The sequence below is a fragment of the Xyrauchen texanus genome, chromosome 8 (assembly GCF_025860055.1).
Source record: "Xyrauchen texanus isolate HMW12.3.18 chromosome 8, RBS_HiC_50CHRs, whole genome shotgun sequence".
Classification (NCBI taxonomy): domain Eukaryota; kingdom Metazoa; phylum Chordata; class Actinopteri; order Cypriniformes; family Catostomidae; genus Xyrauchen; species Xyrauchen texanus.
Genome location: NC_068283.1, coordinates 34,343,424 through 34,368,726, shown reverse-complemented (window position 1 = coordinate 34,368,726; position 25,303 = coordinate 34,343,424). Strand labels below are relative to the sequence as shown.

The 25,303-nt window shown below is 37.8% G+C and overlaps 2 protein-coding genes across 2 annotated transcripts in view; both read left to right on the top strand.

The window, feature by feature from the left end:
• The first annotated feature begins 1,017 nt into the window (after window positions 1-1,017).
• On the top strand, window positions 1,018-24,558 carry LOC127647951 (serine/threonine-protein kinase NLK2-like). Its single transcript, XM_052132485.1, has 12 exons — window positions 1,018-1,200; window positions 8,945-9,253; window positions 9,810-9,939; window positions 10,145-10,200; window positions 11,997-12,103; window positions 13,000-13,085; window positions 13,172-13,381; window positions 13,491-13,592; window positions 14,259-14,345; window positions 16,062-16,260; window positions 16,343-16,436; window positions 22,210-24,558. The coding sequence occupies exons 2-12, from the start codon at window positions 8,946-8,948 to the stop codon at window positions 22,256-22,258; spliced, it is 1,428 nt and encodes a 475-aa protein (XP_051988445.1). The 5' UTR covers window positions 1,018-1,200; window position 8,945; the 3' UTR covers window positions 22,259-24,558.
• LOC127647958 (ceramide synthase-like) overlaps window positions 16,345-25,303 on the top strand; it is a 36,196-nt gene continuing 27,237 nt past the window's right edge. The window contains exon 1 of the mRNA XM_052132495.1: window positions 16,345-16,436. The gene's annotated coding sequence lies outside the window, so the exon portion shown is untranslated. The remainder of the gene's footprint in view (window positions 16,437-25,303) is intronic.

Sequence of the window (25,303 nt, the reverse complement as noted above, 5' to 3'; positions counted from 1 at the left end):
AAGGTTTACAGTTAACTTCTTTTATGAAGAGTAGCATCTCCTGACCATTTCATGAAGAGGAAAAATTAACTTGAAGGGATAATTCACCTAAAAAATTAATTCTATCATACAAGCCTTCCAAGATGTGTATAACTGACTTTCTTCTGCTGAACTCAAATGAATATCTCAGCTCTGTAGGTCAGTACAATGAAAGTGAATGGTGTCCAGAAATTTGAAGCTCTACAAAGCACATAAAGGCAGCATAAAAGTAATCCATATGACTCTAGTGGTCAAATCCATGTTTTCAGAAGACATATGATAGGTTTCGTTTAGAAACAGATCAATATTTAAGTCCTTTTTCCTATAAATGTCCACATTTCTTCTTTTTTTCTTTTGTCGATTCACATTCTTTGTGAATTTATAGTTAAAAAAAGGACTTAAATATTTATCTGTTTCTCACCCACACCTATTATATCGCTTCTGAAGACATGGATTAAACCACTGGATCTGGATGGATTGCTTTTATACTGTCTTGATGTGCTATTTAGAGCTTCAAGGTTCTAGCCACCATTCACTTGCATTGTATGGACCAACAGAGCTGAGATATTCTTCTAAAAAAATCTTAATTTGTGTTCTGAAGAAGAAAGGAAATCATACACTAGGGTAAGTAAATGATGATCTTTCATTTATTCTGCGAGCTATTTCTTTAATATTAAGGCGTTTTATGTTCTATGGTGAGTGAACCCTATTCATTGACATTGTTTATCAGTTATTTACAATTATATAATGGACCTATAATAACTGCAGTCCCTGTTGCGCTATTGGGATATAATGTATCGTGTTGTGTTATTGTTTTTCACATGCAATAGTGAAAAAATGTGAATTCAGTGTATTCAAGGCAGTGAACGGTTAAATTGCCTCACTCGCATTGTTTACACCGGTGGTCCTCCCCCTCCCCCACACATGCACTCAGTCATCCCTCCTTTCTTTCACTTCATCTCCATCCCCCCTCTCTCAACTCCTCCTCTCCCTCACTACCGCTGTTTCCAACAGCTGATATCCACATCGGCGAGAGAGAGAAACACGATGGGACAGTACATGTTTTGGGTCAGCAGCAACAGCACAGGGATTTAAAGCGACTGAAAATGCAGCGTGAGTGTCGCAGCGGACCGCCAGCATCCGTGATGAGGATTTGAGCTCCGCTGCCATCACCCCGGAGAGGTTAGCCGCTGTGCTAAAGCTAACTTTACAAACATCTGCAGCCAATGAACACACACTACCACACTTTACACTGAGTCACTGCTCACTTTTCCTGCTCTTTTTGTATTATGATGGGTTTTATTCCTTTTGTGCACATATTTGCCCTGGAAAGGTTCATTTGGGCACATAAATATCATATATAGGTCATGGAGCAGATTAATTAGCCAGCTAGCCGGCTGGTGAGGTCGCGTTAGTTTGTAACCGCCGGAGAACTTTAATATAAAGAATTAACTGGCTAGAAATTATATAAATCTGCGGAAAAGGGAGACTGTGTGTAGGCTGAGTAGTATGGGTATGTAGGGCGGCTTATCATAATTTAAATATTAACCTTGTTGTCTCATTGCATTGTAGCTTGTTAGCTTGGGTATATAGGGGAAAGAGCTGCTTGTGAACAAAGATGAGAAGGAAAACTGACGTTAAGTTGGGAATCAGTTTACAGACTGCAAGCACGTTTTAGTTTTATTTTTGCATGTTGTCCAGACAAATATTGTTGGCAGACCTCAGAGGGAGTGACCACGTGATTCAAGTACATAAACCTTTGGAACGAATGCATTGCAATCAGTGTTTGGTGTAATGCATTTCTAAGTAATTACTGTAATGTCTTTTTCAGTGTAAAAAGTAAAGTAAGGGATTACTTCTATTTTTTTAGTAATTTAATTAGTTACTTCTGGTGTAATTGTGTTAAATACTTTACAGACTATGAACAGTTCTGTATAAAACAATACTGAAACATAACGTCTAATGCTAAAATATATGTTTTCTGATTTTATATGATTTATTTGAAAGAAGTAAAAGAACAGATTCATGTCTATCCTTTTTTAAATGACATTTTTATCCCATTTTCTCTCCAATTTGGAATGAACAATTCCCACTACTTAGTAGGTCCTCTTGCTGACATGGTTACTCCCCTCAATCCGGGTAGTGGAGGACAAGTCTCAGTTGCCTCCGATTCTGAGATAGTCAATCCGTGCATCTTATCTGTTTGACACCGCGGAGACTCGCAGCATGTGGAGGTTAATACTACTCTTCGTGATCCATGCCCCACTGAGAGCAAGAACCATTAATCATGACCACGAGGAGGTCACCCCGTATGACTCTACCCTCCCTAGTAACCAGGCCAATTTAGAAAGTAATTATTAAGTAATGCAATTACTTTTCAGACAGTGTAATTAGTACAGTAATCTAATTAGACTGTAGAAGATGTAGTTAGTTATTAATGACTTTTTTAGAGTAACTTAACAAAGCCAACATACTTTTATTCTACATACTTTGTTTATGGTTTTTCCAAAATCCCTAAACCAATATTAAAATGGTCAATTGTAACTCCTCTTAGAGATTTCAAGCTACATCAACAAAAATATGGTACAGACCTTCTGACTGTCATGACTCTGGTTGTTGTTACTTTGCTAGCAGATTGCACTTATGGTTTTGCTCAACAGATGAGCAAAATGCAGAAAAGTCCCATTGACTACATTGAGCCCGTTTACATGCACAGCGATATGCTTATTGCTCCAAAAAATCAGCTCATTTACAAAACTGTCAAAGCAAGAAATACGTTTACATGACATTGACAAATGGCTTTAATCTCTTTTTTTAACTGTCAAGTCAATTTTATTTGTATAGCGCCTTTCACAACATGCATTGTTTTAAAGCAGCTTTACAGAAGATCAGGCATTAACAGACGATAAAACTGAAAGGGTCAGTGTTTAAACATCGTTTTTGTTTGAACTAAGATTAATGACTAATGTCTTTAAGATTAAGATTCAACGTTTATTGTCATTGTGCAGAGTACAGGTACAAAGCCAATGAAATGCAATTGTTTTTGCATATCCCAACTAAGCTGGGGTCAGAGCGCAGGGTCAGCCATGAAACAGTGCATCTGGAGCAGATAGGGTCAAGGGCCTTGCTCAAGGGCCCAACAGTGGTATGTTGACGGTACTGGGGCTTGAACCCCCAACCTATTGGTCTGTAACCCAGAGCCTTAACCACTGAGCCACCACTGCCCCTTTGAAGTTCATCCTGGATTAACTGCAGAAGTTCACATAGATGCAATTGTCCTTGTTAATTGGCTGATGAAGGCTTTTGTTGGCAATTGATAATCTATGTATTCCATTATAATAGGACTGTATATATGAGTGTAGTCCATCAATAGACTGATGCTGGCAGAGATCAGTGAGGTGCATCGCAGTTCAACCTGGCCGGAAATTTAGGTGTGGTCCATCCTAAGTCCAATGTTCAGACAATGGCATATGAAGTACCCCATGTCTTGTGGTTGGAGTTGGCATCAGTTCATCCTCTGAAGTCCATCGTAGTCCGATAGACTGAAGTGATGTTTGGCTGGCACCGGCTGCATTTAGTCATCATCACACAGCGACACATAGCAGTGGAGTCCAACACGAAGCAGGAATGGAGCTGGATACAGCCGGTTCTGGTGACCTCAGGATAGGAGTCCCGAGGTTGAGACAGGGAAACAAATAAGACAATATAAGCATAGATGCCATTCAATTTATATTATAGATCATGATCGATGTTTCTAGTTCCGGCAGACTAAACTAAATCAGCCTAATTGTGGGTTGGAGGATAAATTAGGTGTATGCCTGGCTAAATAGATGAGTCTTTAGTCTAGACTTAAACTGAGGGAGTGTGTCTGCATCTCGAACAGTGTTAGGGAGACTATTCCATAGTTTAGGAGCAAAATATGAAAAGGATCTTCCTCCTTTTGTGGATTTTGATATTCTAGGAACTATTAACAGGCCAGAATTTTGCGATGTCAAACGTGAATTGGCATGCACAGTTGCACACAACACGTGCCGGTAAGAATGCTAGTTAAGGTGTTTACATGCAACTTGAAATCGGGGTAATGGGCAAAAATCTACCCATGTTGATCGGTTTATTCTTAGAGCTTTTATGACCTTACAACGGTAAAGGAAAGCCTTTTAATGCATTTCCTTTCACACACACCTTGTCAGCTTATTAAGCATAATTGGTGATTATGACTGTAAAACAGTTAAAGGATGGGCAAGGAGGAGGCGAGAACCGGCTTGTCAATATAAATGATATTTAATGAAAACTTAAACCAAAAGCATAAACAAACAAACACACACATGACGGACATGCCCGTAATTCTCTCTTTCTCGAACCATCGTCACCGGCTGCCTTTATTCCTCGTGCGCCTCATCAGGCCGAGTGGGGACCGGGCGAGCAATATTCCGACCGGCCCCGCCCCCCTCTGCTCCACAATGACCTTACAATGGTAATGTGCAAGATTCCTTACCAAGAGCAGCTGATCAAGGAATTGAAGGAGCGCTACTTCAAGAAAATAAAGGAAATTAACGGCTCAATCTGTACGATTGAAGAGGGATCATAACGTTTCCAGATGTTTTTTCCTACCTTGTTTGTGGTGCTTACACATTCAAGCAGTTCAGAAATTCTCTCGAGACCCACCTTGATTTGTGGTTCGGATCTTGCTGGATGTAAACTTTGAACGACACTTCTGACAAAGGCACGGGTGTTTTTCCTCAAAGTTCCTCTACCTGAGCTTGTGGCTTGTTACTACATCCGAGCAGCCTCCACAATGCCTCATGCTAAGCCTTTAACCGAGTTACAGCCATCTCGCACAAGAAGGCCAAGAAAACAGGCACTACAGAACATAAACAAATTGGATGACATGGTGGCTTGTGAAAACGAAAACCACAACCCAGTGATTCCACCTCAGATGTGTGGGACTCAGTCAGGCACCTTCAGCAAATGAGACATACCTCTGTGGCAAATGCCCACAGATGAACTGAAACAGTGGAGCTCAAGCATGTTTTTGTATTTATATTATTGTCAGTACATTGTTACACTGCAACTTTACATTTTTACCTGATGTATTTGCACTACATTGATACTCTGAACTTTTCAGTGCAATAGATTTTAATTTTTTCTTTTATATTTTACTTGTTTTCTTATTTGCTGCCTTTTTTATCTCAGTTGTCAGTGCTTGAAGGTTACACTTCAGAATTGAAATACTTTACATAATTTATTATGGTAACACATGGTATGCAACATATGAATAGCGCTGTTAATGCAGCATATACAGTTCATATTCAGTTCACATTGTTTATGTTATGGTTTATGGTTTCATAACAACGCTGGGGCTCATATTAATCAAGGCACAGCACACAATCTTTCAAGGAATATCATGTCCTCGCCTTCACATGGGAGCACCATGCTCACTGGTATGGTCTCACTTAGTATGGTATACTTGGTGCGCACACATCCAATCACCCTCTCCACGTGGGCCCTAAGGTGAGCAGTCTGCAGTGTCTCCTCCACATCTTTTGCATCCAGCTGGCAGCATCCTCTGGTGAATGCAGGGATTTTCACTTCTGCACACATTAGTCAGACACTGTCCCTGATGGCAAATCCACCAACACCAAGTCTCCAGGCAATAGTTTATGAATAAGGCAACTGTTCTTCTCAGTCACATGCTTGTCACTGACACGACCTCCCCTCCCTTTGGAAATGAAACCCTGTGGTGTAATGCCAATGAGACATTTTTGGGTGTGCTCGTGTTTGTAGAGGGGAAATGTCTGTGCTCTGGCTTTCTGATTTGATGCTCTCTCAATGTTAATTTCAAAACAGTCCACAATAACTGCAACGCGATTGCCAAAAGCCTCCACAAACTCATGTGGCATGTTACCCCTTGCAAGCAATGTCTCTGGCAAGTGCACCAAAGGGCTGAGGTGTGTAAATATTGCACCTATGGTGTCTCTGAGTATGGTGGGCACATGGTGTTCGATCTATGCAGAAGAGGTGGGCAGTGTGCTGGATTGGTAGATTCAGCATCAGGTGCATCAGAGATAAGAGGAACATCTGAAAACGCAAATGTTTTCGGCCTATCTGTGGTAGGCAGGAAAGAAGCTGTGTCAGACTCAGCACACTCATCACAACAGCAAAACATTGAAGCCCAGTGTAGTACTTGACCATCACATCATCTTTCAAGAAATGCTCCTCCATCTTGTTTGGGAGAGCTCTTCCATTATCCTGCTTTCCTCCAACATGCGGATCATTTTGGCATGCCTGTGGCTACAAAAACGGCATTCCTGCTGTGCTCCAGTGTTGTCCTTTGGTGCAGCCTTATACTTTTAACTCTGTGCAGCTACATCTGGTGGTGCAGCTTCATCCATCTGTGGCCACCCGGACTGAGGCAAGTCACTATGCCAACACGAAGACTTGGAGTGCATTGGGAATTGGGCATTTCAAATTGGGGTGAAAAAAAAGCTCCTTGATCACATCTGATTTTCCACAACTCATGTTGTTTGAAGTTTTTTTGTCTACTGATTGTTCTTAAAAATATATTTTTCCAATGTTTTGTCTGCAGAATGATCAAAAAATACTTTAAACTGCATTACAGCCCATTGAAGAGACTGTAAGTCTATCCCTCACAGCCTCGTTGTCATTCCTATTAAAAAACAAAGATGGCGCTGCTGTGAATAAGGTCAATAGACTGCAATAGACTGGATCCGAAAGTAAAAATCCCATTAAATATTTCCATAGACGCATTGATTTTCAATGATTATAAATGCTTCAAGACAGACCTACCTTGAGCTCTGAGGTTGTTCATAGATGGTATATGCTTGTGTTGAAGCCAGCCATCTGCGTTATTTCAACTTCATTGTTGTAATAGCATTTTTGATCATACATTTACTGGTAAACAACTACATTACCCATGGGACATTAGAGAACAGTTCACTAATCGGAGCACTACGGACAGCAAAGGGTTCCGAAAAATATTTTCGGAACCCAGACGCTGAATATGTGGGTGGGGCACTGTTGCGCTGTATTGATGGAATGTTAAAACAATCGAAGACTATTCAAACTCCTTCTGTCAAAAAATTCTAATGTAAACAATCCCACACTAGGCCTTTAATCTATCGATTGATCGATCCAGCCTTCTAACTTTTCAAATTATTTTGAACTTTCAGACAATACATTTTCAAGCCATCAAAGTTGTCTCTACAAACATTATCTGTGTAGTTCTTCATTATGACTTAATTTTGTATGGGTTAGTTAACCATCATGGTTGTTCAGTTAAAGGAATAATCCAGGTTCAATAAAAGGTAAACTCAATCGACAGCATTTGTGACCATTTTGATTACCACAAAATTAATTTTGACTTCCCCCTCTTCTTTAAAAAAAGCAAAAATATGGGTTATAGTCAGGCACTTACACTGGAAGTGAATGGCGGCCAGTTTTTAACGTTAAAAAAACTCACGGTTTCAAAAATATAGATTCAAGACATAAATAATGTGTTTTAACATGATTGGAGTGTGATAAAATCACTTACTAACCTTTTCTGTGTAATGTTATAGCCAGTTTTACAACTTTGTTGCCATGACGATGCGATGTCAACGAACCCTAAAACGACTGTAAAAATTACAATTTAAACAACTTTACAGCTCAAATAATGCTTGAGTTTTAACAGAAGAAATCATGTGATTTATAATATTATAAGATTTAAACTTTTCCCTTTAAACCCTCCTTTAAACCTTCCTTTGTCAGTGTCTCACTGTAACCTTGAATGTTGCTATTTTTAAAGAAAAGGAGGGACAAGTCAAAATTGATTTTTGTGGTAATCAATATAATACCACAATTGCTTTCAATTGAGCTTAACTTGTATTGAACCTGGAATATTCCTTTAACTTGGATGTAAAAGGATGGTTAACATGAAATGCTTTTAAAATGTTGACATGACCTGAAGTGTGACATGCTATACTGCATCTAAAACATTATGTAATACAGATTTTATAACTTCATATTGAGAGAATGCAATGAATATTTGTACCTTTTAAAATTAATTAATCATACAGATGGAACATTTGAATGGAACATTTATTATAAACTATTGAAGGCAAAAAAGGTGATTAAAAATAGTTGAAAAACAGTTGGTGTCTAGTTACAGGACTTAAGATGTACACTTTTTCTTTGTGCCTTCACAGAAATGATTTTGATCAAAAATATTGACCACGTTTACATGCACTTAAGAAAACATGCACTGATTCCAGGGTTTTTGCAGATAGCGGCATTTTGAAATGTCATGTAAACAAGTGCATGGAACAGACTGGAAAACAATTGTCAAAGGATGGGGCCCACCAACATGTCAACACAGCGGAAAGAATTCTACATTACTGGGAGTGCAGTGGGTGAACACCCATACACTATAAACCATAACCATTTATACACACCAGTGTAAAATATGGACTGTCTACACATAAGTGTATATGTGCTCATACATTGAGGGAATCCCAGAGTTTTACATAAGAGAGAAATCCCACTATTTCTGTGCAATTCCGCTTTAGGTCGTGATAGAAGCAAACATGGCAACTGATCAAAATATCTAGAAATAAAGCAAAGCATCAGAGAATAAAAGAGTGAGAGCTTGTTCTGATTCCATGTTTGTTATACACATAATACTAACACAGGTCAAGTAAACGCATACAGTACACAGATTTCGAGCCTTGAGCAGCTTTCTATCAATAATGGCTTACTGGTTCCATGTAAAGATTTTTTTTCTGGAGGTTGGACCCATGTCAAAGTTTGGCATATGATACATAGCTTAGAAATTTTGAGGTTTATGAAACTCAGTAAAAGTTTAGTTTTTATTGAATTAATGAATATACTCCTGGATCCATTTCATCATCTGAGACTTTGTCTATTATAGGATGGCTTTCCATGGATCCACTCAGCCGACATTGTGTGGTAACTTGTTCCCAGGATCAGAGCTAGGCCACAAGTTTTTTTGTGTCAACCCCACGACTGGTACTACCTCAACGAGCCTCAGCGCAACGCCAAACCCGACTGGACCCAACGCACCTGCTGGGACTCCCAGGCACCCGGTATCTCTCGGGGGCAGCGCAGGCGGAGGTGCGGCCATCCCACAACCTCGCAGTAACACGGCAAGTGAGGTTCCATGTCCAGCTGAAATGGAGCCCGATCGACCGATCGGTTATGGCGCATTTGGGGTGGTCTGGTAAGTACTGTGGTCGTGGTAAGTCATCTGAGCACAATTTAAAGTTTGAAGAATATTTAATGTGATGATATCTCAGTGAAATCTCAAATCTTGTGACTTGTTGAGGAGAGATGTACTATTGCTTTCTGAAACGATATTCGTCCTGGCCAGTCCCACTAGCCATGCTTTAGTTACAACTTAGTTAACGTAATTGGGCACCAAGTTAGACTTAAAGCGCTGCTAAATATTTGTGCACTAAACCCTAGCCGTACATGCTAACAAAATATTTACCAAAGCCCCTGACCAGGAGAATATTGAATATGAATATTATCAATTACATATTTAAATTTACTCTTTATTATATTTACTTATTTTTGTATACAGATTTTGTACATTTTGCACACGGCTGGTACAACCCTACCCTGAGCTATACCTATAGACCAGAATATCATAGAGACTTGGGTGGGGGCTCTTTTGACTTGGGCCAGTAAGCCACCACCCAGAACACCCCATCAACTCACCAAGGCAAAATCAAAAAGTGTCAAAATCTAGTCATGCTGTTGTTTTACTTTGGTAGGTCTGTGACGGACCCTCGGGATGGGCGCAAGGTGGCTCTGAAGAAAATGCCAAATGTCTTCCAGAACCTGGTGTCCTGCAAGCGTGTGTTCAGGGAACTCCGGATGCTGTGTTTCTTTAAGCATGACAACGTAAGTTTTGCTCGGGGAAAAGGGAATGATGCATGCATGGAAGGTGAGAAAAGGTTTTTAGATGCAGAAGGAATAAAAGGGAAGAGTGGGAGAGATAAACAAGTGTGTCTTTTCAGAGATTCATCCCTCAGAAGTTCTCATCATTGTTTACGGTCATACATGAGAGCTGATATTTTGATATAATGATGGGAATTTGCTTTGGCAGGTTCTGTCTGCCCTTGACATCCTCCAGCCTCCACAGATTGACTGCTTTGAAGAGATGTATCCTTCAGACCCATGTCTCACCTAAAGCTGTTGCCCTCTGATATTTTTTTTATATATACTTTATTGTTTTTGTCACTGCTATTCTTATTTTTACTGTTCTATAATTTAGAGTTTATATAAAGAGAATCCTCATGCCTCATGTAATGAAAAGGAGTAGTTCGCCCAAAATTTCTCTCATCATTTTCTCACCCTCATGCCATCCCAGATGTGTGTGATTTTTCTTTCTTCTGCTGAACGCAAAGATTTTTAGAAGTGAATGGTGGGCAGAACTATGAAGCTTCAAAAATCACATAAAGGTAGCATAAAAGTTATCCATACGACTTCAGTGGTTGAATCCAAATCTTTATGTAATATGATAGGGCGATATGATAGGTGTGGGTGAGAAACCGATCAATATTTAAATCCTTTTTTACTATAAATGTTTACTTTCACTTTCAAATTCTTCTTTTGTTTTCTGTCAAATTACATTCTTAGTGCATATCGCCACCTACTGGGCAGGGAGGTGAATTAATAGTAAAAATATTGATGTGTTTCTCACTCACCCCCATCATATCGCTTCTGAAGACATGGAGTCTTATGGATTACTTTTATGCAGACTGACTTGTCTTTTTGAAGCTTCAAAGTTCTAGCCCTCATTCACTTGCATTGAAGTGACCTACAGAGATAAAATATTTGTTCAGCAACAGAAAATAAAAATAAAGTCATACACATCTGGGATGGCACGAGGGTGAGTAAATTATTATTTTATTTTTTTTGGATGAACTTTTCCTTTAAGTAATTAGAATTTTATTTTGGATTATTGTGTGCTTGTATGACTGTAAATACCGTGCAAAGGTAGAAAATGTGTCAAACTGATTTTGCTTTTATACCACAGTAGAAATATTTAATTAGCTATAAGCAGGCAGGACTTCTTTATGGTATTTGCACATGAGAGCGACGTGGAACAAAACATGTAGTACTGTGAAAATACAGTGCATGACGTGCACCAAACATGACAATATGAGGAAGAACTTAAGGAAGGTTATTGTTAGGGACAATGCACTCACAGTTGTGCATATATTTTCTATTTTACAACACCTTCAAATGTGACCCATCCTATCAGAATTTAGATCCCTTTTTCTATATAATGTTAGTTTTTATTTAAGGATTTAAGAGAAAGCAGTTTAACAAACGTGGGTTTCTCCCGAAGAACACGTCTTATTGTGGTTATGTAAATGCATAAGTGCCGTTCTAACCCGTTTTTGAGTAGGCACATGTGCGTGGATAACAGACATCATTGGATGGACCAACAACATGTCAGCACAAAGAATTCACCATTTCTGAAATTACAGTGGGAAAATCACAAAAACTATAAACTATACCCAATGTAAAATATCGACTGTCCCTCACATTAGTGTATATGTGCTTGTACAGCGGGGAATCCCAGAGTTTTACATAAGAGGGAAACCTCACTATTGCAGCGCATTTCCGCTGCACGTCACGATAGAGAGTGAAGAAAACAAACACAGCAACAACTATGGAATATCTGCTATTTTATTCTCTGTTGCTTCACTCTAATACCAAAGTCTTTCTTGAATCCCATGATTTACAAAAGCGTCGTGGGATAATTACGTTGCCGTGGAGAAAGCTGCTTATTGAATACGGAATTGAAGGGAAATGCGCTAACACGGCTCATCTAAACGCATGCATCGATTTCAAGCCTAAGCAGCTTTCTCTCAATAACCAACCTTCTGGTGTCCATGTAAACGTGATCAATGTATTTTTTTGTTTTCTTAACTGGAGCTGTATTGTAGATATGTGATAACCGAGCTCATGCAGAGTGACCTGCATAAAGTCATAGTTTCCCCTCAGCCTCTCACCACCGATCACATCAAGGTGTTCCTCTACCAGATACTCAGGGGTGAGTTCTTGTGTGCATATATTCGTGTGTGTCACTTTTGGATTATTATATTTGTTTTGAGGATCAAGGGGATTTTATCTGGACAGGTGAGAATTTGATGTATTTTGTGCCCTCATTGCTGAATAGGATCACCTTTGACCTTGTAATCAGCCTGGCAGGCTTTAATCTTATGTTCTGAAAATACAATTTGTGCCTGAAATACAATCAGATATTGTTATTATGCATTTTTCTTATGATATTCCATTGATATTTTAGATCTTTGTGTTGATCTTTATTTATGTGTGCTTTTTATGTAATTTCCTACAGTTGAAACTGATCCTGAAACTTTTCAGGTTTCAATTGTGATCCAATTATGATATTGTGATGTACCATGATGTATTACAATGTGTATTGTGAGGTAGTTGGGGATACTCTGCCATCAAAGCCGTCTTCTCACAAAGACTATATTTCTGTTTAAGGGGAGTCTGCACCTATACCAAACTGTTTTCCCCATTTGTGGGTTCTCCCTCCCTTTCCAACTTTTTCTGTGATTCCAATTTGGTGCCACGATTCTCACATGCATTGAGCTAATGTTGTGAGAATGCACACAAGCTTACAAACAAGGTGGCAAAGTACTACAGACACTGGTATTGATATCAGCAAATAACAAAAAGTATCAGTGCGATCTGATTTTTTGCAGATTTTCCGTTTGTCTGCACTTTTTTACATTGTTGTCCTGTGTAAAAACGTGCTTGATGGATGTCTTTGACTGTTGCATGCAGGAGCGCCACGTTTTTGCGGTGTGTCAAGTTATGGGCATTCAACTGTTAAAAGCGAACAAAAACACCAGATTACATACGCAGCCCCTTGGGTTGCCTTGACCCTTTATGAATTCTGTCTCTTTATCTCTCTTTCAGGACTGAAGTACCTGCACTCTGCAGGCATTTTGCACAGGGACATCAAACCAGGGAACCTTCTGGTCAACAGCAACTGTCTGCTTAAGGTACCTCACTGCTGATGTGCTCAAATGTACTCAAAGTAACTCTAAAAATAACGAAGATAGAAAGGTTATATTGCTTTCTCTTTCAGATTTGTGACTTCGGTCTGGCACGAGTGGAGGAACCAGACCCAAATCGTCACATGACCCAGGAGGTGGTGACACAGTATTATCGTGCTCCGGAGGTCCTGATGGGATGCCAGCATTATAACTCAGCTATAGATGTCTGGTCTGTGGGCTGTATTTTTGCAGAGTTGCTGGGCCGACGCATTCTTTTCCAGGCTCAGAGCCCCATACAACAGGTAATGATGTGTGTTAGAGGAGAATCCCACTGAAATAAGATTTTGCTTTTGCATTTTCAGCATTGTTGTGTTCAAGTGTCTTTTCACTCACTCGTTTTTTCTTTGTCAGTTGGATCTGATCACTGATCTCCTTGGGACTCCTCCGCTTTCTGCCATGGCATCGGCATGTGAAGGAGCTCGGGCACACATTCTTAGAGGACCTCACAAACCAGTTCTGTACCCTCTTTTACACAAATTTTTAAGCCTCGGTTATAAAATGAACTATGTGCAGGATCCAGTGTTAACACACTCACCAATGAGTAGAAATTTATTTAAAAGTAAATAAAACAGATTTTACATGGTTTAAATACAAAATCTGAATCTCCCTCCATCTACTCTTATGTAAATGACAAGAGTGAATCAAATCAAATTTGTAACAGATATAATTGATGCAATTTGCTCGTCTTCTAACAGCTTTTAGTTCAGTGGAGAATTTATAATTGGAAGTTTATCTGAATGTTTATTTTGCTTGCCACCAAAATGCAAGCAAAAAGCACCTTTCTTATCTGTACAAATATATGTATTTAAAAAAAATTAATAATGCAAAATACAGTTTCATGGCTTGAAAGAAATAACTATGGCTGGTAGATTTTCCCAATTATCCGCCATTGTCAAAGAGGTATTTTTGGACCCTTTGAACATGTATCATTATCACCTTGTAATTTGGTACTCTGCCTACAAATCAAGTTGTCTGTCAGAGATTTATCTTTCAAATCTTTGATATTATCTAGTTCTTGTCACAGCTGAATGATATCATTTGCTGTTGTCTACACAAAGGTTATGATGGCTCTTTATTGAAAAAAATCTTACATTATTTTTTGCTCTTTCACTCCCTCAGCCATCACTGTCTGTTCTGTACATGTTGTCGGATGGAGCAACACATGAAGCGGTTCATCTTTTGTGCCGCATGCTAGTCTTTGATCCGGTGAGTATGAAACTTTCAACTCAAAACTATATTTTCTAAAATGTACTAAGTCTGTAGATGGGGTTAGAATCTACTGAGTTTGCCTTTGTAAATCACAACATTGACATTTAAAGTACAGTTGCTCAGTGTTCAGGTGAATATTCATTATGTGCCATATTTCACTCCAAAACCAGCAGATTGAAATATTAAATCTATTTTCTTACATTGACATTTTTTATGAAAAATAAGGACCCCCCATATTCTCAGTGCTATAATGCAACAAAAAAACACTCACTCACCACTTTATTAGGAACACCTGTACATCTACTTATTCACATGATTTATTTAATCAGCCAATCGTGAGGCTGCATTGCAATGCATAAAATCATTCAGATGTGGGTCAGGAGCTTCAGGTAATGTTCACATCAACCGTCAGAATGGGTAAAAATGTGATCTCGGTGATGTAGACAGTGGCACGATTGGTGGTGCCAGACGGGCTGGTTTAATATTTCTGTAACTGCTGATCTCCTGGGATTTTCACACACAACAGGCTCTAGAATTTACACAGAATGGTGCCAAAAAGAAAAAACTTCCAGTGAGCAGCAGTTCTGCTGATGAAAATGCCTTGTTGATGAGAGAGGTCAACGGAAAATGGCCAGACTGGTTCGAGCTGACAGAAAGGCTACGGTTATTCAGATAACCCCTCTGTGTAATTGTAGTGAGCAGAATAGAATGTACAACATGTTGAACCTTCAGGCGAATGGGCTACAACATCAGAAGACCATGTTGGGTTCCACTTCTACATTTACTTTACATTTATGCATTTGGCAGACTTTTATCCAAAGCGACTTACTGTGCAATTATTAGAGGGACAATTCCCCCGGAGCAACCTGGAGTTAAGCGCCTTGCTCAAGGACACAATGGGGGTGGCGGTGGGGATAGACCAGCAACCATCTGATTAACAGTTATGTTCTTTAGCCCACTACACCACCACCACTCACCACACTTCTGTCAGAAAACAGAAAGTTGAGGCTGCAGTGGGCACAAGCTCACCAAAACTGGACAGTTAAAGACTGGAAAAACATAGCCTGGTTTGATGAATCTCACAGCATGAATCCATGGCCAGTCCAGGCTGGTGGCAGTGGTGTTATGGTGTGGAGAATGTTTTCTTGGCACACTTTGGGCCCGTCATCCTAATCATCGCTTGAATGCCACAGCCTAATTGAGTATTGTCACTGAATGCTGACCATGTGCATTCCTTCGTCACCACAATTTACCCTTCTTCTAATGGCTTCTTCCAGCATGATAATGCACCATGTCACAAAGCTAAAGTTATCTCAAACTGGTTTCATGAACATGACAATGAGTTCACTGTTCTTCAGTGGCCTTCCCAGTCACCGGATCTGAATCCAATAGAACTCCTTTGCGATGTGGTAGAACGGGAGATTCACAGCATAAACGTGCAACTGATAAATCTGCAGAAATTGCGAAATGCAATCATGTCAACATGGACGAGAATCTCAAAGTAATGTTACCAACATCTTTTGGACTCCATGCCTTGAAGAACTGAGACTGTTTTGAGAGCAAAGGGGGAGGCACTACCTATTAATATAGTGTTCCTTCCAAAGTGCTCAGTGACTGTATATGGTAAATTGTTGGACAGATTCACCATGTATTTGGCTGGTTTATTTCGTTAATTTGTGGGCTAATAGTCTGTGTGTCCGTCTCTGTCTTCAGGCCAAGCGGATCTCAGGCAATGATGCTTTGTCTCACCCATACTTGGACGAGGGTCGTCTGAGGTACCACACCTGCATGTGTAATTGCTGTTACTCCGTTCCCAGTGGGAGGGTTTACACCCGAGACTTTGAGCCACCTGCGGATCGACCTTTCAGCCACAACTATGAACAGAGCATGCACTCTGTTTGGCAGGGCAAAGGTGACTACTCTCTGTAACAACAAATATATTTTCATTTTACATGATGGACATTTTAATGACCAGTTCTCTCTCTTCATCTCAGAGCTCATCCATCGTTTTGTAACAGAGCACCAGCAAGGCAAACGAGTGCCTTTGTGCATCAATCCTCAGAGTGCAGCCTTCAAAACCTTCATTAGGTCAGTATGAGAAGGTGTTTTTTGAGAATAATCAGTAATACACTGATATACTAATATATATAAAATATACTAATATGACTTTATTAGGGCTTGGGGAAAAAATAGATTCTGTTACAAATTGCGATTCTTGAGCCAATCGATTTTAAAATCATCTCCATAAAGAAAAATCTATGAAAAAAATACATAAAAAAATTATTATTATATATAATGAAATACATAAAAAATAATAATGATTTTTTATGTGTTTTATATATATATACAAACATACATACATGCTGTATTTGTCAGGAGTCATTCCGCAGATTCTGTCTGACACTGCTTTAATAAATAGTTTAGCTATAAAAAGGCTAATCAAACCGTTGGATGCTGTAAATTACATGTTTTCGCGGCCCTGCAATATTTATAATCTAACAGCCAGGGTATTCCTGCGCAGTGGTAATTTTGCACATTTACCTGCCTCTATTGACAAGAAATGCCGCTAGATCCAAAGATGCGTGCTTGAGGAAACACACCTGATATATTTTGAAGATCAGTTCAGAAGTTAATTTGTTCCTAATGTGTGCAGCTTGATCGTGTCTTGTGGAACACGCACAAATTGTGAGTTCTCACTTTTTTTTCTCTGTCAGCCTTCTTGGAGCAGTTTGTAAGAATAATGTTCTCTATGAGAACGCTGCATAGGATCTCAGACAATCTCATTATGCATATGCAAATAACATGCGACCACATTGGGACTACAGGTGAATTGTCATGCATGTCATAATTCAGTACAGCCTCTGAAATGGTTCTCTAAAGTTTACTCTTTAGCCTCCATTTATATGTTGCAAAATTATTATTATATTCTAAAATAACTAAATTTGTTTGATAAGTTAAAATTATATTTTGTTTATATTGATTTGTTTAATACAAAATGGAACTAATGCAGCCTTAAGGGTTCCTTTGAACTAACTAGTCGCCTAGCTCAGACAATGCATTGACTGGTCGATTGGTAGTTTTAAATTGATAGTTTTGCACATTCCTACCTTTTAACTGTAAATTAAATGTTACGGAGTGTAAACAATTGGCATTTCAGACACAGCTGTTCTTCAATAGACTTTCTTAATGAGAAAAAGTACTTTTTAAGACGTTTTTGCATAAAAACGTCAAATCGTAATATTTACAGTATCGCAATACAGAATCGTCTTGGCAATATCATTGTAATATTGAATCGGATGGTCTGTGGTGATTTCCAGCCCTAATGTTTATAGGAGTTCTTTAGGCCTTGATGGAATCTGTGGACTGTTTTTGCATTTTTTGAGCTGATTATTAGAGAAACTGTGCAGAAGGGGTTTAAACATAGCTAAATGTATTAAATGGACCTGCCAGTTGATAGCCACAATCATGAAATTAGCCAAAATATTTCCTAAACATACGTGCATGAGATGGAGTATGCATAGAACTTTAATGAATGACAGATGTCACAGTTCTGCACAGTTTTCTGCAGAGATCTGCGCACGTATATTCCGTCTGGGCCAGGTTGTCATGACTAGAGCTTGGAAATATAGATAAATTATTCTGCTGTTTCTCCAACTTTTGATGATATTCAATATGTATTTGATCTGAAATTGCTTAATTTTTTATTTTAAATCAAATCAATTCAACAGCCATTGTAGCAAAGTATGATTAAAATGTTAACATTATAGTTAAAAGTAAAAAATAAAAGGCATTGAAAAAAGACATGGCCCCACTGTTTTTCATTAACTGAACACAAGAAAAAATATGAATTATTTTCATTTATATGTTCCAATATAGAAATAGTATTAAACAGTAATTTTAACTACATATATATTGTAATAAAACATTTTAATACATGGCACACAATGATACACTTGGACTTCCTTGAACATTTTTTGTGTGACAATGTAGTTAGTAAAACATGTTATGTAAAACAGTTAGTTGAATCAGAGATTTTTGTCTATTCATTGAAATTGATAGTTTGATTTGAATCACTGATTTATAGAAATAAATATAACTTATTGTGGAAAGTATTAAAGTATGTGCTATTTAGGACACTTAATGGCCAAATAAAATACTCATTAAAATTAGAGCCTGACCGATAAAGGATTTTGAAGGCCGATACCGATACAATATTTGTTGGGTTTAAAATCCGATAAACCGATATATCGGCCGATATATATATATTTTTTTTTTTCAGAAACGCGCAACAAAACATTAACAGATTTCCCTAACATTAGTTATTTGTAGTTATTTATGAGTTTTAACTAAAATAATATGATAATGCATTTTAAAAAGAAACTTGTTTCTTTTATTGTCACAACAGAACAGAGGAACATCAAAATATATTAAAGTTCTGATAAATAAAATGTATAAAAATACAAACTTAAGATATGAAACGTAAAGTCCTTTGAACAAAAACACAAAAACAACAACAACCAAATCAAAGTTACCAGTATTAAAAGACTTGGTATAGCTTCATATAACTTTAAACTATACTACTTATAAATTGCTAACAGTATATATGAGGTAGTGTACTGAATCAGTCAATGCTCAATAGCTCCAGTCCAGCAGAGGCAGGTTGTAGTACAAGAAGCAAAGTTTCTCTGCATTATCTCCTTTCAAAGAGCTTCGCCTATCCTCATAAATATTCCCTATGGTGCTGAACACTCTTTCGCTCGCCACAGAGGAGGGTGGACAGGAGAGGTACTGCCTTGCCAAAACTGACAGTCTGGTGAAACGGTTGGTGTTGTGTTTCATTACAAAAAATAATGATGACATTATTACTAGATATATCATCATAATTTATATTATCATTAAACAAGATAAAGTTATAATTAGTCCCACTCCCTACATTGCCTTATAAGCTACCTTATAATTACAATGTCAGCTTGCTTATCCCTTTACCTGCACTTTTTAAATTCTTTCCATCAAGCTACATCAAACCATTTTCAATCATCAGTTGCTGCCTGCCTTCTAAAACCTATTATTTAGCGATTCTAAATCCATTATGTGACTCGTTAATGCTGCGGCTGAACGACAGTCTGCAACGCACACTTGGCGTCGTTGGATTCACACACATTATGTAAAAGAAAAGCTAACTTTGTCTTTTATGCACAAGATACGTTTGATACTTTTCTCTGTCTAAATGTTCACTCCTCGTAAGTCTAACTTACATTTTACAATGCAGGGACTGTAACTAGAGATATGCTAGTTATAAATACAGTAATAATCATTACTTTATTTAGGCAGAAAAAGTTTGTTGTGGTTTCCAAGCTCATTACTGTTAACGTTAGCGGTCTTCCACTGATGATAGTGGCATTAGCTAGCTTTGTGGTTCGCTAGTCTATGATGAGCCATAATTTAGCAATGGATAACGTCATACTGCAAATTGTAAAACATACATTTTCAATATAACAGGCCAAGGAGAGATGATACGTCTCATTGCTATAACTGTCACGCGCTATTAAAGAAATACTTCAGTCACATCGTCAAAAGTTAAAAGGACAGTCAGTCAACTACACTGTAACAACGTAACGTAATTATTACTAGCTAATTCTGCTTCACTCTCGGCTTATTTAACAGCAGCAAAACTGGACATGATAGTCACAAATTTTGTCATGCTTATTTGAGTTAAGAGAACTGATGGGGATGTTCTTTTAATTGTTATTCAAGCAATGTATGTGACCAACTCACCATGGCATGAACACACTTCACCGATGATCTCACTCGCGGGTAACTGTTTCTCTCTGCCCGACTCTGGCTGGATCAGCAGATTGCAGGATGTGTGGCGCGTTATACACGAGTGTTGCCAACAGGGACGGTGTAGAGTGCCCTCTGGTGGACAAACTATACAACTCCAACACTCATGACATGGTTGAAGGGTGTTTCGTCCGTTTTTTTTTTTTTTTTTTAAATATTCATTTATCGGCCATTATAAACGCCGATAACGATAGTTTGGAAAATGCCTAATATCGGCCGATAATATCGGCCTGCCGATAAATCGGTCGAGCTCTAATTAAAATCATTGTGTTTTTCAGATGTCTCTTAATTTTATATAGTCAGCAAAATCATAAATTTATTGTGAATATATATCTACCAGAGGTAGACAGATATATTGGTTATAATTATTAATCAGGGCCGGTAGTTTAAGAGTGATCCGTTATGTGCAAAAATCTATCCCGTGCTGATGTGTTGTTGTTGTTTTTTCTCATCAATTAACTTGTATAGGTGAAATCTATACAAAACTCCTCATCTAGTGAATATTTAAATGAGCCTATAAAAAGTTTAATTTGTTTAATTCTTACAAAAAGACTATTGTAACAGAGCCAAGTCTGTATTTCAAAATAAAAGTCCCAAGGATATTTTGGGCTTATTTATAGTTAAAAGTCCCATAATATGCACTAAATCATAATTTTTTCTGGTTATTATTGGGATTTTAGTTGCACTATAGGGCTGGCCAATAGGATGATATAATCGGATATCAGCAATATCTTACAAAGATCCCGATGCCTATTGTGAACAGACGATTATAAACAATAAACAATTTTGGGAAGTCAGCAAATATATTAAACCATCAATGCTTGTCTGATTCGCTGTTTGTTCAGAGGCGCGAGCATGTCATGTGGAACACACGCATGTCACGTGCAGCGAAAGCCTTTTCGTGGAACAAGTGCATGTAAAGAGTTTTCACCTTTTTTCTCTTTTTTTTTTTATTTGACATTATTCTTTCAAACCATTTTCAGACAAATGAAACAATTAGAATTCTGCAAATTATCTCCGATCATCTCAGGAGGTGCTGTGAGTTTAGTTTGCTTTATTTCCACGCGGTTAGCATGCATTGTGAACGTATCTCTGTAGGTTCAGTAATATATATCTTTGTATTAACGAAACAGACTAAATTGATTAAATCAAAGTAATGCAAGACACATTCACCTTGAACCTGAAAATGATCTTTATTTTCATTTCTTTAGGCAGCATTAATTGTATTACCAAAACGCAAATTCGATAAGAACACTGATTTGGCAGCATTATTTTTGGAGCACAAGGAATTTATTAGGCTTTTTTGTTTTGATTATTAAAATATGTCTTTACATTTATAATTGTGTTTAGTTTTTAATCTGTAGGTTATTAGTAATTTTCCACCTGTTGTCATTGATTGATGCTTGCGTGATGGCAAATGAAGCCATTGGAGATGTAAATGTTTGGATTTGGGGAGGTGGTTAAATAAGATTTTTTTTATCACTTAGTTATTTTATTTCTTTTTTTCCATTTAGTTTAAAGTGCAATTTGAATTTAGAAATGTCTTTTATGTTTTTCATGTTTCAATAAATTAAATACATTTTCAAAGCAAAATTTTATAAAGCAAAAAAATTCACCTACTCTTTGCAGGGGGTCGACGATGTAATCGTATATCGTGATATTTTTTTTAGGGCGATTATTGATAAAATATGTATTACATATCACCAGCCCTATGCAAAATAAACTGCTTTTGGGATTTTATAAATTTTGTTCTTGTAGCCTTAAAGTCTGTGCCCGTCTTCGTAAGGGAAGACTAAAAAATGTAAAAAAAAAAAAAAACCTTTTCTGCCTTTTTGCCACCTTAGTTATTGGTATCGTCAAAATCTACTATCTGTCGACCTATCTACCAGCCTTAGTTTTGAGTGTCCTTATTTGTTGTGTAATGTTGGTTTATCTCCATCAAAGATCCTCCACCAAACATCAATTTTTAAGCAAATTTATTTTTTAATGCCTCCCTTTTCTCTTACATTCGGTGTACCAGATCTACTGCCTGGCATTCCTCAAAAGTATCAAGGAAAGAAGAGAGATGAGAAGGATTTTGTAGTGATTTTGGGAAAATGGAAAACCGGAGCAGGCTTGTATTGGAGATGGTTGAAGATGGTTCTTGATGGACGACATGCTTTTGTAGGATTTCTCAGCACTCTTTCCAAGTCAACATGGGGATTTCTCCAAAAACACATTTTCAATCCAGTTCCATTTTCACAACTCGGATTAAGATTGCTTCTGATGATGCTGAGAACATTTTATACCCAGTATGTTGTTAAAGATTATGGGAAATTGAGTTTTCCACTGAAAAATCACATGGATTGTAAAATATTGACTCAATGCGCAACAGCAATGTTGTGCAATACAGATATCCAGAATAATGCAACCGACCAAACTGCGCTGATGATGATTTCACTGGGCTTTGTCACAGATGAGATGACTGTGTCCACAAGCCCATTGCATCACCCCAGAGGCCATCCACATGTATCTCCAAACTCTGTCTGTAGACTTTTATCACTGTGTTCCGTTTGCGGGTTCTTAGGTTTTATTCTTAATATTCTGGCAACCAAAAGTTTCTTACACTTCTTAATTTGTTACTACTTCCTCATACAATTTAAGCATTCCCTGCTTTCTGTTTAACATCACTCAATTTTTTATGAAAGTACATTCTTACTGTTATTTTTGGTTTGTTTGAAACGTACATTTTTGTTCTTGCAGATTTTGTTCTAACCTCAACACTTCTGGTTGAGAACTTCGCATCTTTTGTGCGAAACGTTAGTTATAGAGTTGTATTCGAACGCTTTATATGGGTGACGGTGTCTGTTTGAATGGATGTACATGCTTTTAGAGCATTTTCTTAATCTATGGAATACAACATTATGTCATTTACAACAGAATTCTCCACCTGAATCATCTTCCCAATGGTTCCACCTCCTTTTTAGGACCAAACGAGATCCACCAGTATCCCATTCTCTGATTGGCTGAGGCTCTGTTGGTGGAGAAGATACAAGTTTTCTGGTTGAATTGTATTTAATTTCTCTTTAATTTATTGTCATCTTGTCCATTTTGTTTGGTGTTTGTGTTAGGAAGACCAGGTGTGACCACTTCATGGAGGCATGAGCGAGCCATGTGGTCTGTGTGTGTTTTTGAAAAACTGTGTTTTCGGAGAGTTTAGGGAATGTGCAGTGTTGTACTTTGAAATATTCCATTACCTCAATAGGCCCATGCTTCACTGGGCTGGTGTGCATAGACTGAATCCAATCATTTATAAGCAATGCAGTTGTGTGACGTCAGAACCACTCCACTGAACCACAATCTCTCTCCCTCTCTCTTTATCCCTTAGTCTTTCTCTTTATCTCTGGATCATTCTGTCTTTCTCTCCTTTAGAACAGGGGATTGTTGGGACGGTGGCTGATGGGTGAGTTTTAGATGCTGCTGCTGTTTATTTGTCTAATACCTCCAAAACCTCCCCAACAAATTTTTAAAAGTAATACGTCTAGAGCTCAGGTTTTATATTGCATAATGTGGACTAGACTGTAGACAGACTAGACGTATATCCAGAAGGACTTACTGTAGATATAGGCAGTCTCTGGTGCTCTGCTTATTGCAGAAGGCGCAGTACAAAAAAGCGTCCAGTACTGTAAGTGCTTGCCTCCTACCACTAGGTGTCATGGGCACAATGGAATAAAATCATGGGGCATGATTGGATGCATCAAGGGCGATCTTCATCAAAAATGTATCTTTAATGCATGTGTGTTAGACCTTAATTTGGATTTGCAATTGCAGTGCATTAGGAGTTTTATTTTAGAAACTTTAAATGTGCTGTTTGCTATTTAATTTTATTATAGGAACACATTTGGTTCTTTTAGGATTTTTGTTTCCATGTATTGTGACCAATTTTAGGCTTTAATTTTGCTTCTTAAGTTGATGTTGTTTTATGACCACATTTGCTATTGTGTTGGTAGAAAACTAAAACTAGCAGAATAGTGACAGAGAGGAATGAATATCAATGGGTTGGCTAAGTCTTGTCTTACCGACTGCCAAGCAGAAAGTGAACATTTAAGTAAATGGTGAATTCCTTTTCCTGTCAGATAATAGATGTTAGACGTTTTTAAGATGAAGCTAAAAACTTGATATTCGTGTTAATGACTATTATGGCTTTGATAATATGGTTGAACTGTTGGGATATCATTGTTAACTGTTTCATTAGATTTAATTTTTTTTCTTTTGTCTTATGCATTTTAAAAGAAAAAAGTTTTTGGTCTTTTCTGTTCCCAACACATACTTGAAGTTTTTAAGAAAAAGAAAGTGGATTAGGCTAAAATTGACATTAAAGAGACAGACACTGGAAACTTTGCCTCTGCATCTGATTGGTTTGCAATTACAATTGCATTCAAGATGTACAACTTTTTTGGAATTTGGGTAGAATTTTAATCATGGAGTTATTTGATAAATGTCTAAGACAAATCAATAATTTTTTGTGCTTCGGTCTAGTTAAATTTTAAATCTTGAATGTGAAAACCTTTCAATGTTTTCAGTAAATGTATTTGATATGGGCTACTTTGATTCTGCGTAACCTTCAAATTCAAAGCACAATCAATACAAGTTGATATTTCTATAGCATTCATTAACAGATGATTCCCTTTGCACATAATATTTGCAGATTGGAGTACAAATCTAGATCCTAAACCATATAGAATGCCAGAACCAGAGCAATGTCCACTTTATCACAGTAAGCTGAAGATTGTGCATGTATGCACAAGTTTTATTTCCAAATTGCCATCCAGACACTGCCTCATTTAACAGCACTAGATACTAGGAAAAAGGAGAAAATACATTGCAAGCAATTTGTCATCCAAAAGTCAGCAATATTGCACTGCCAGGTTCTCAAAGTGGCTGGAGTATTAAAGATGTCAGTGCAGAAGAGACGGACAAGGTAAAAAAATATATATCAATATATTTTTTATTGTGAAATAGTAAGTGTAATTAGTATTCACTGGTTAAGTGCTCATGGAACAGATGTGTTTTCAGCTTCAGTGTTAAGATGGCTTCTGCAGCCCGTGTGGAGGTTGGAAGCTCATTCCACCTGA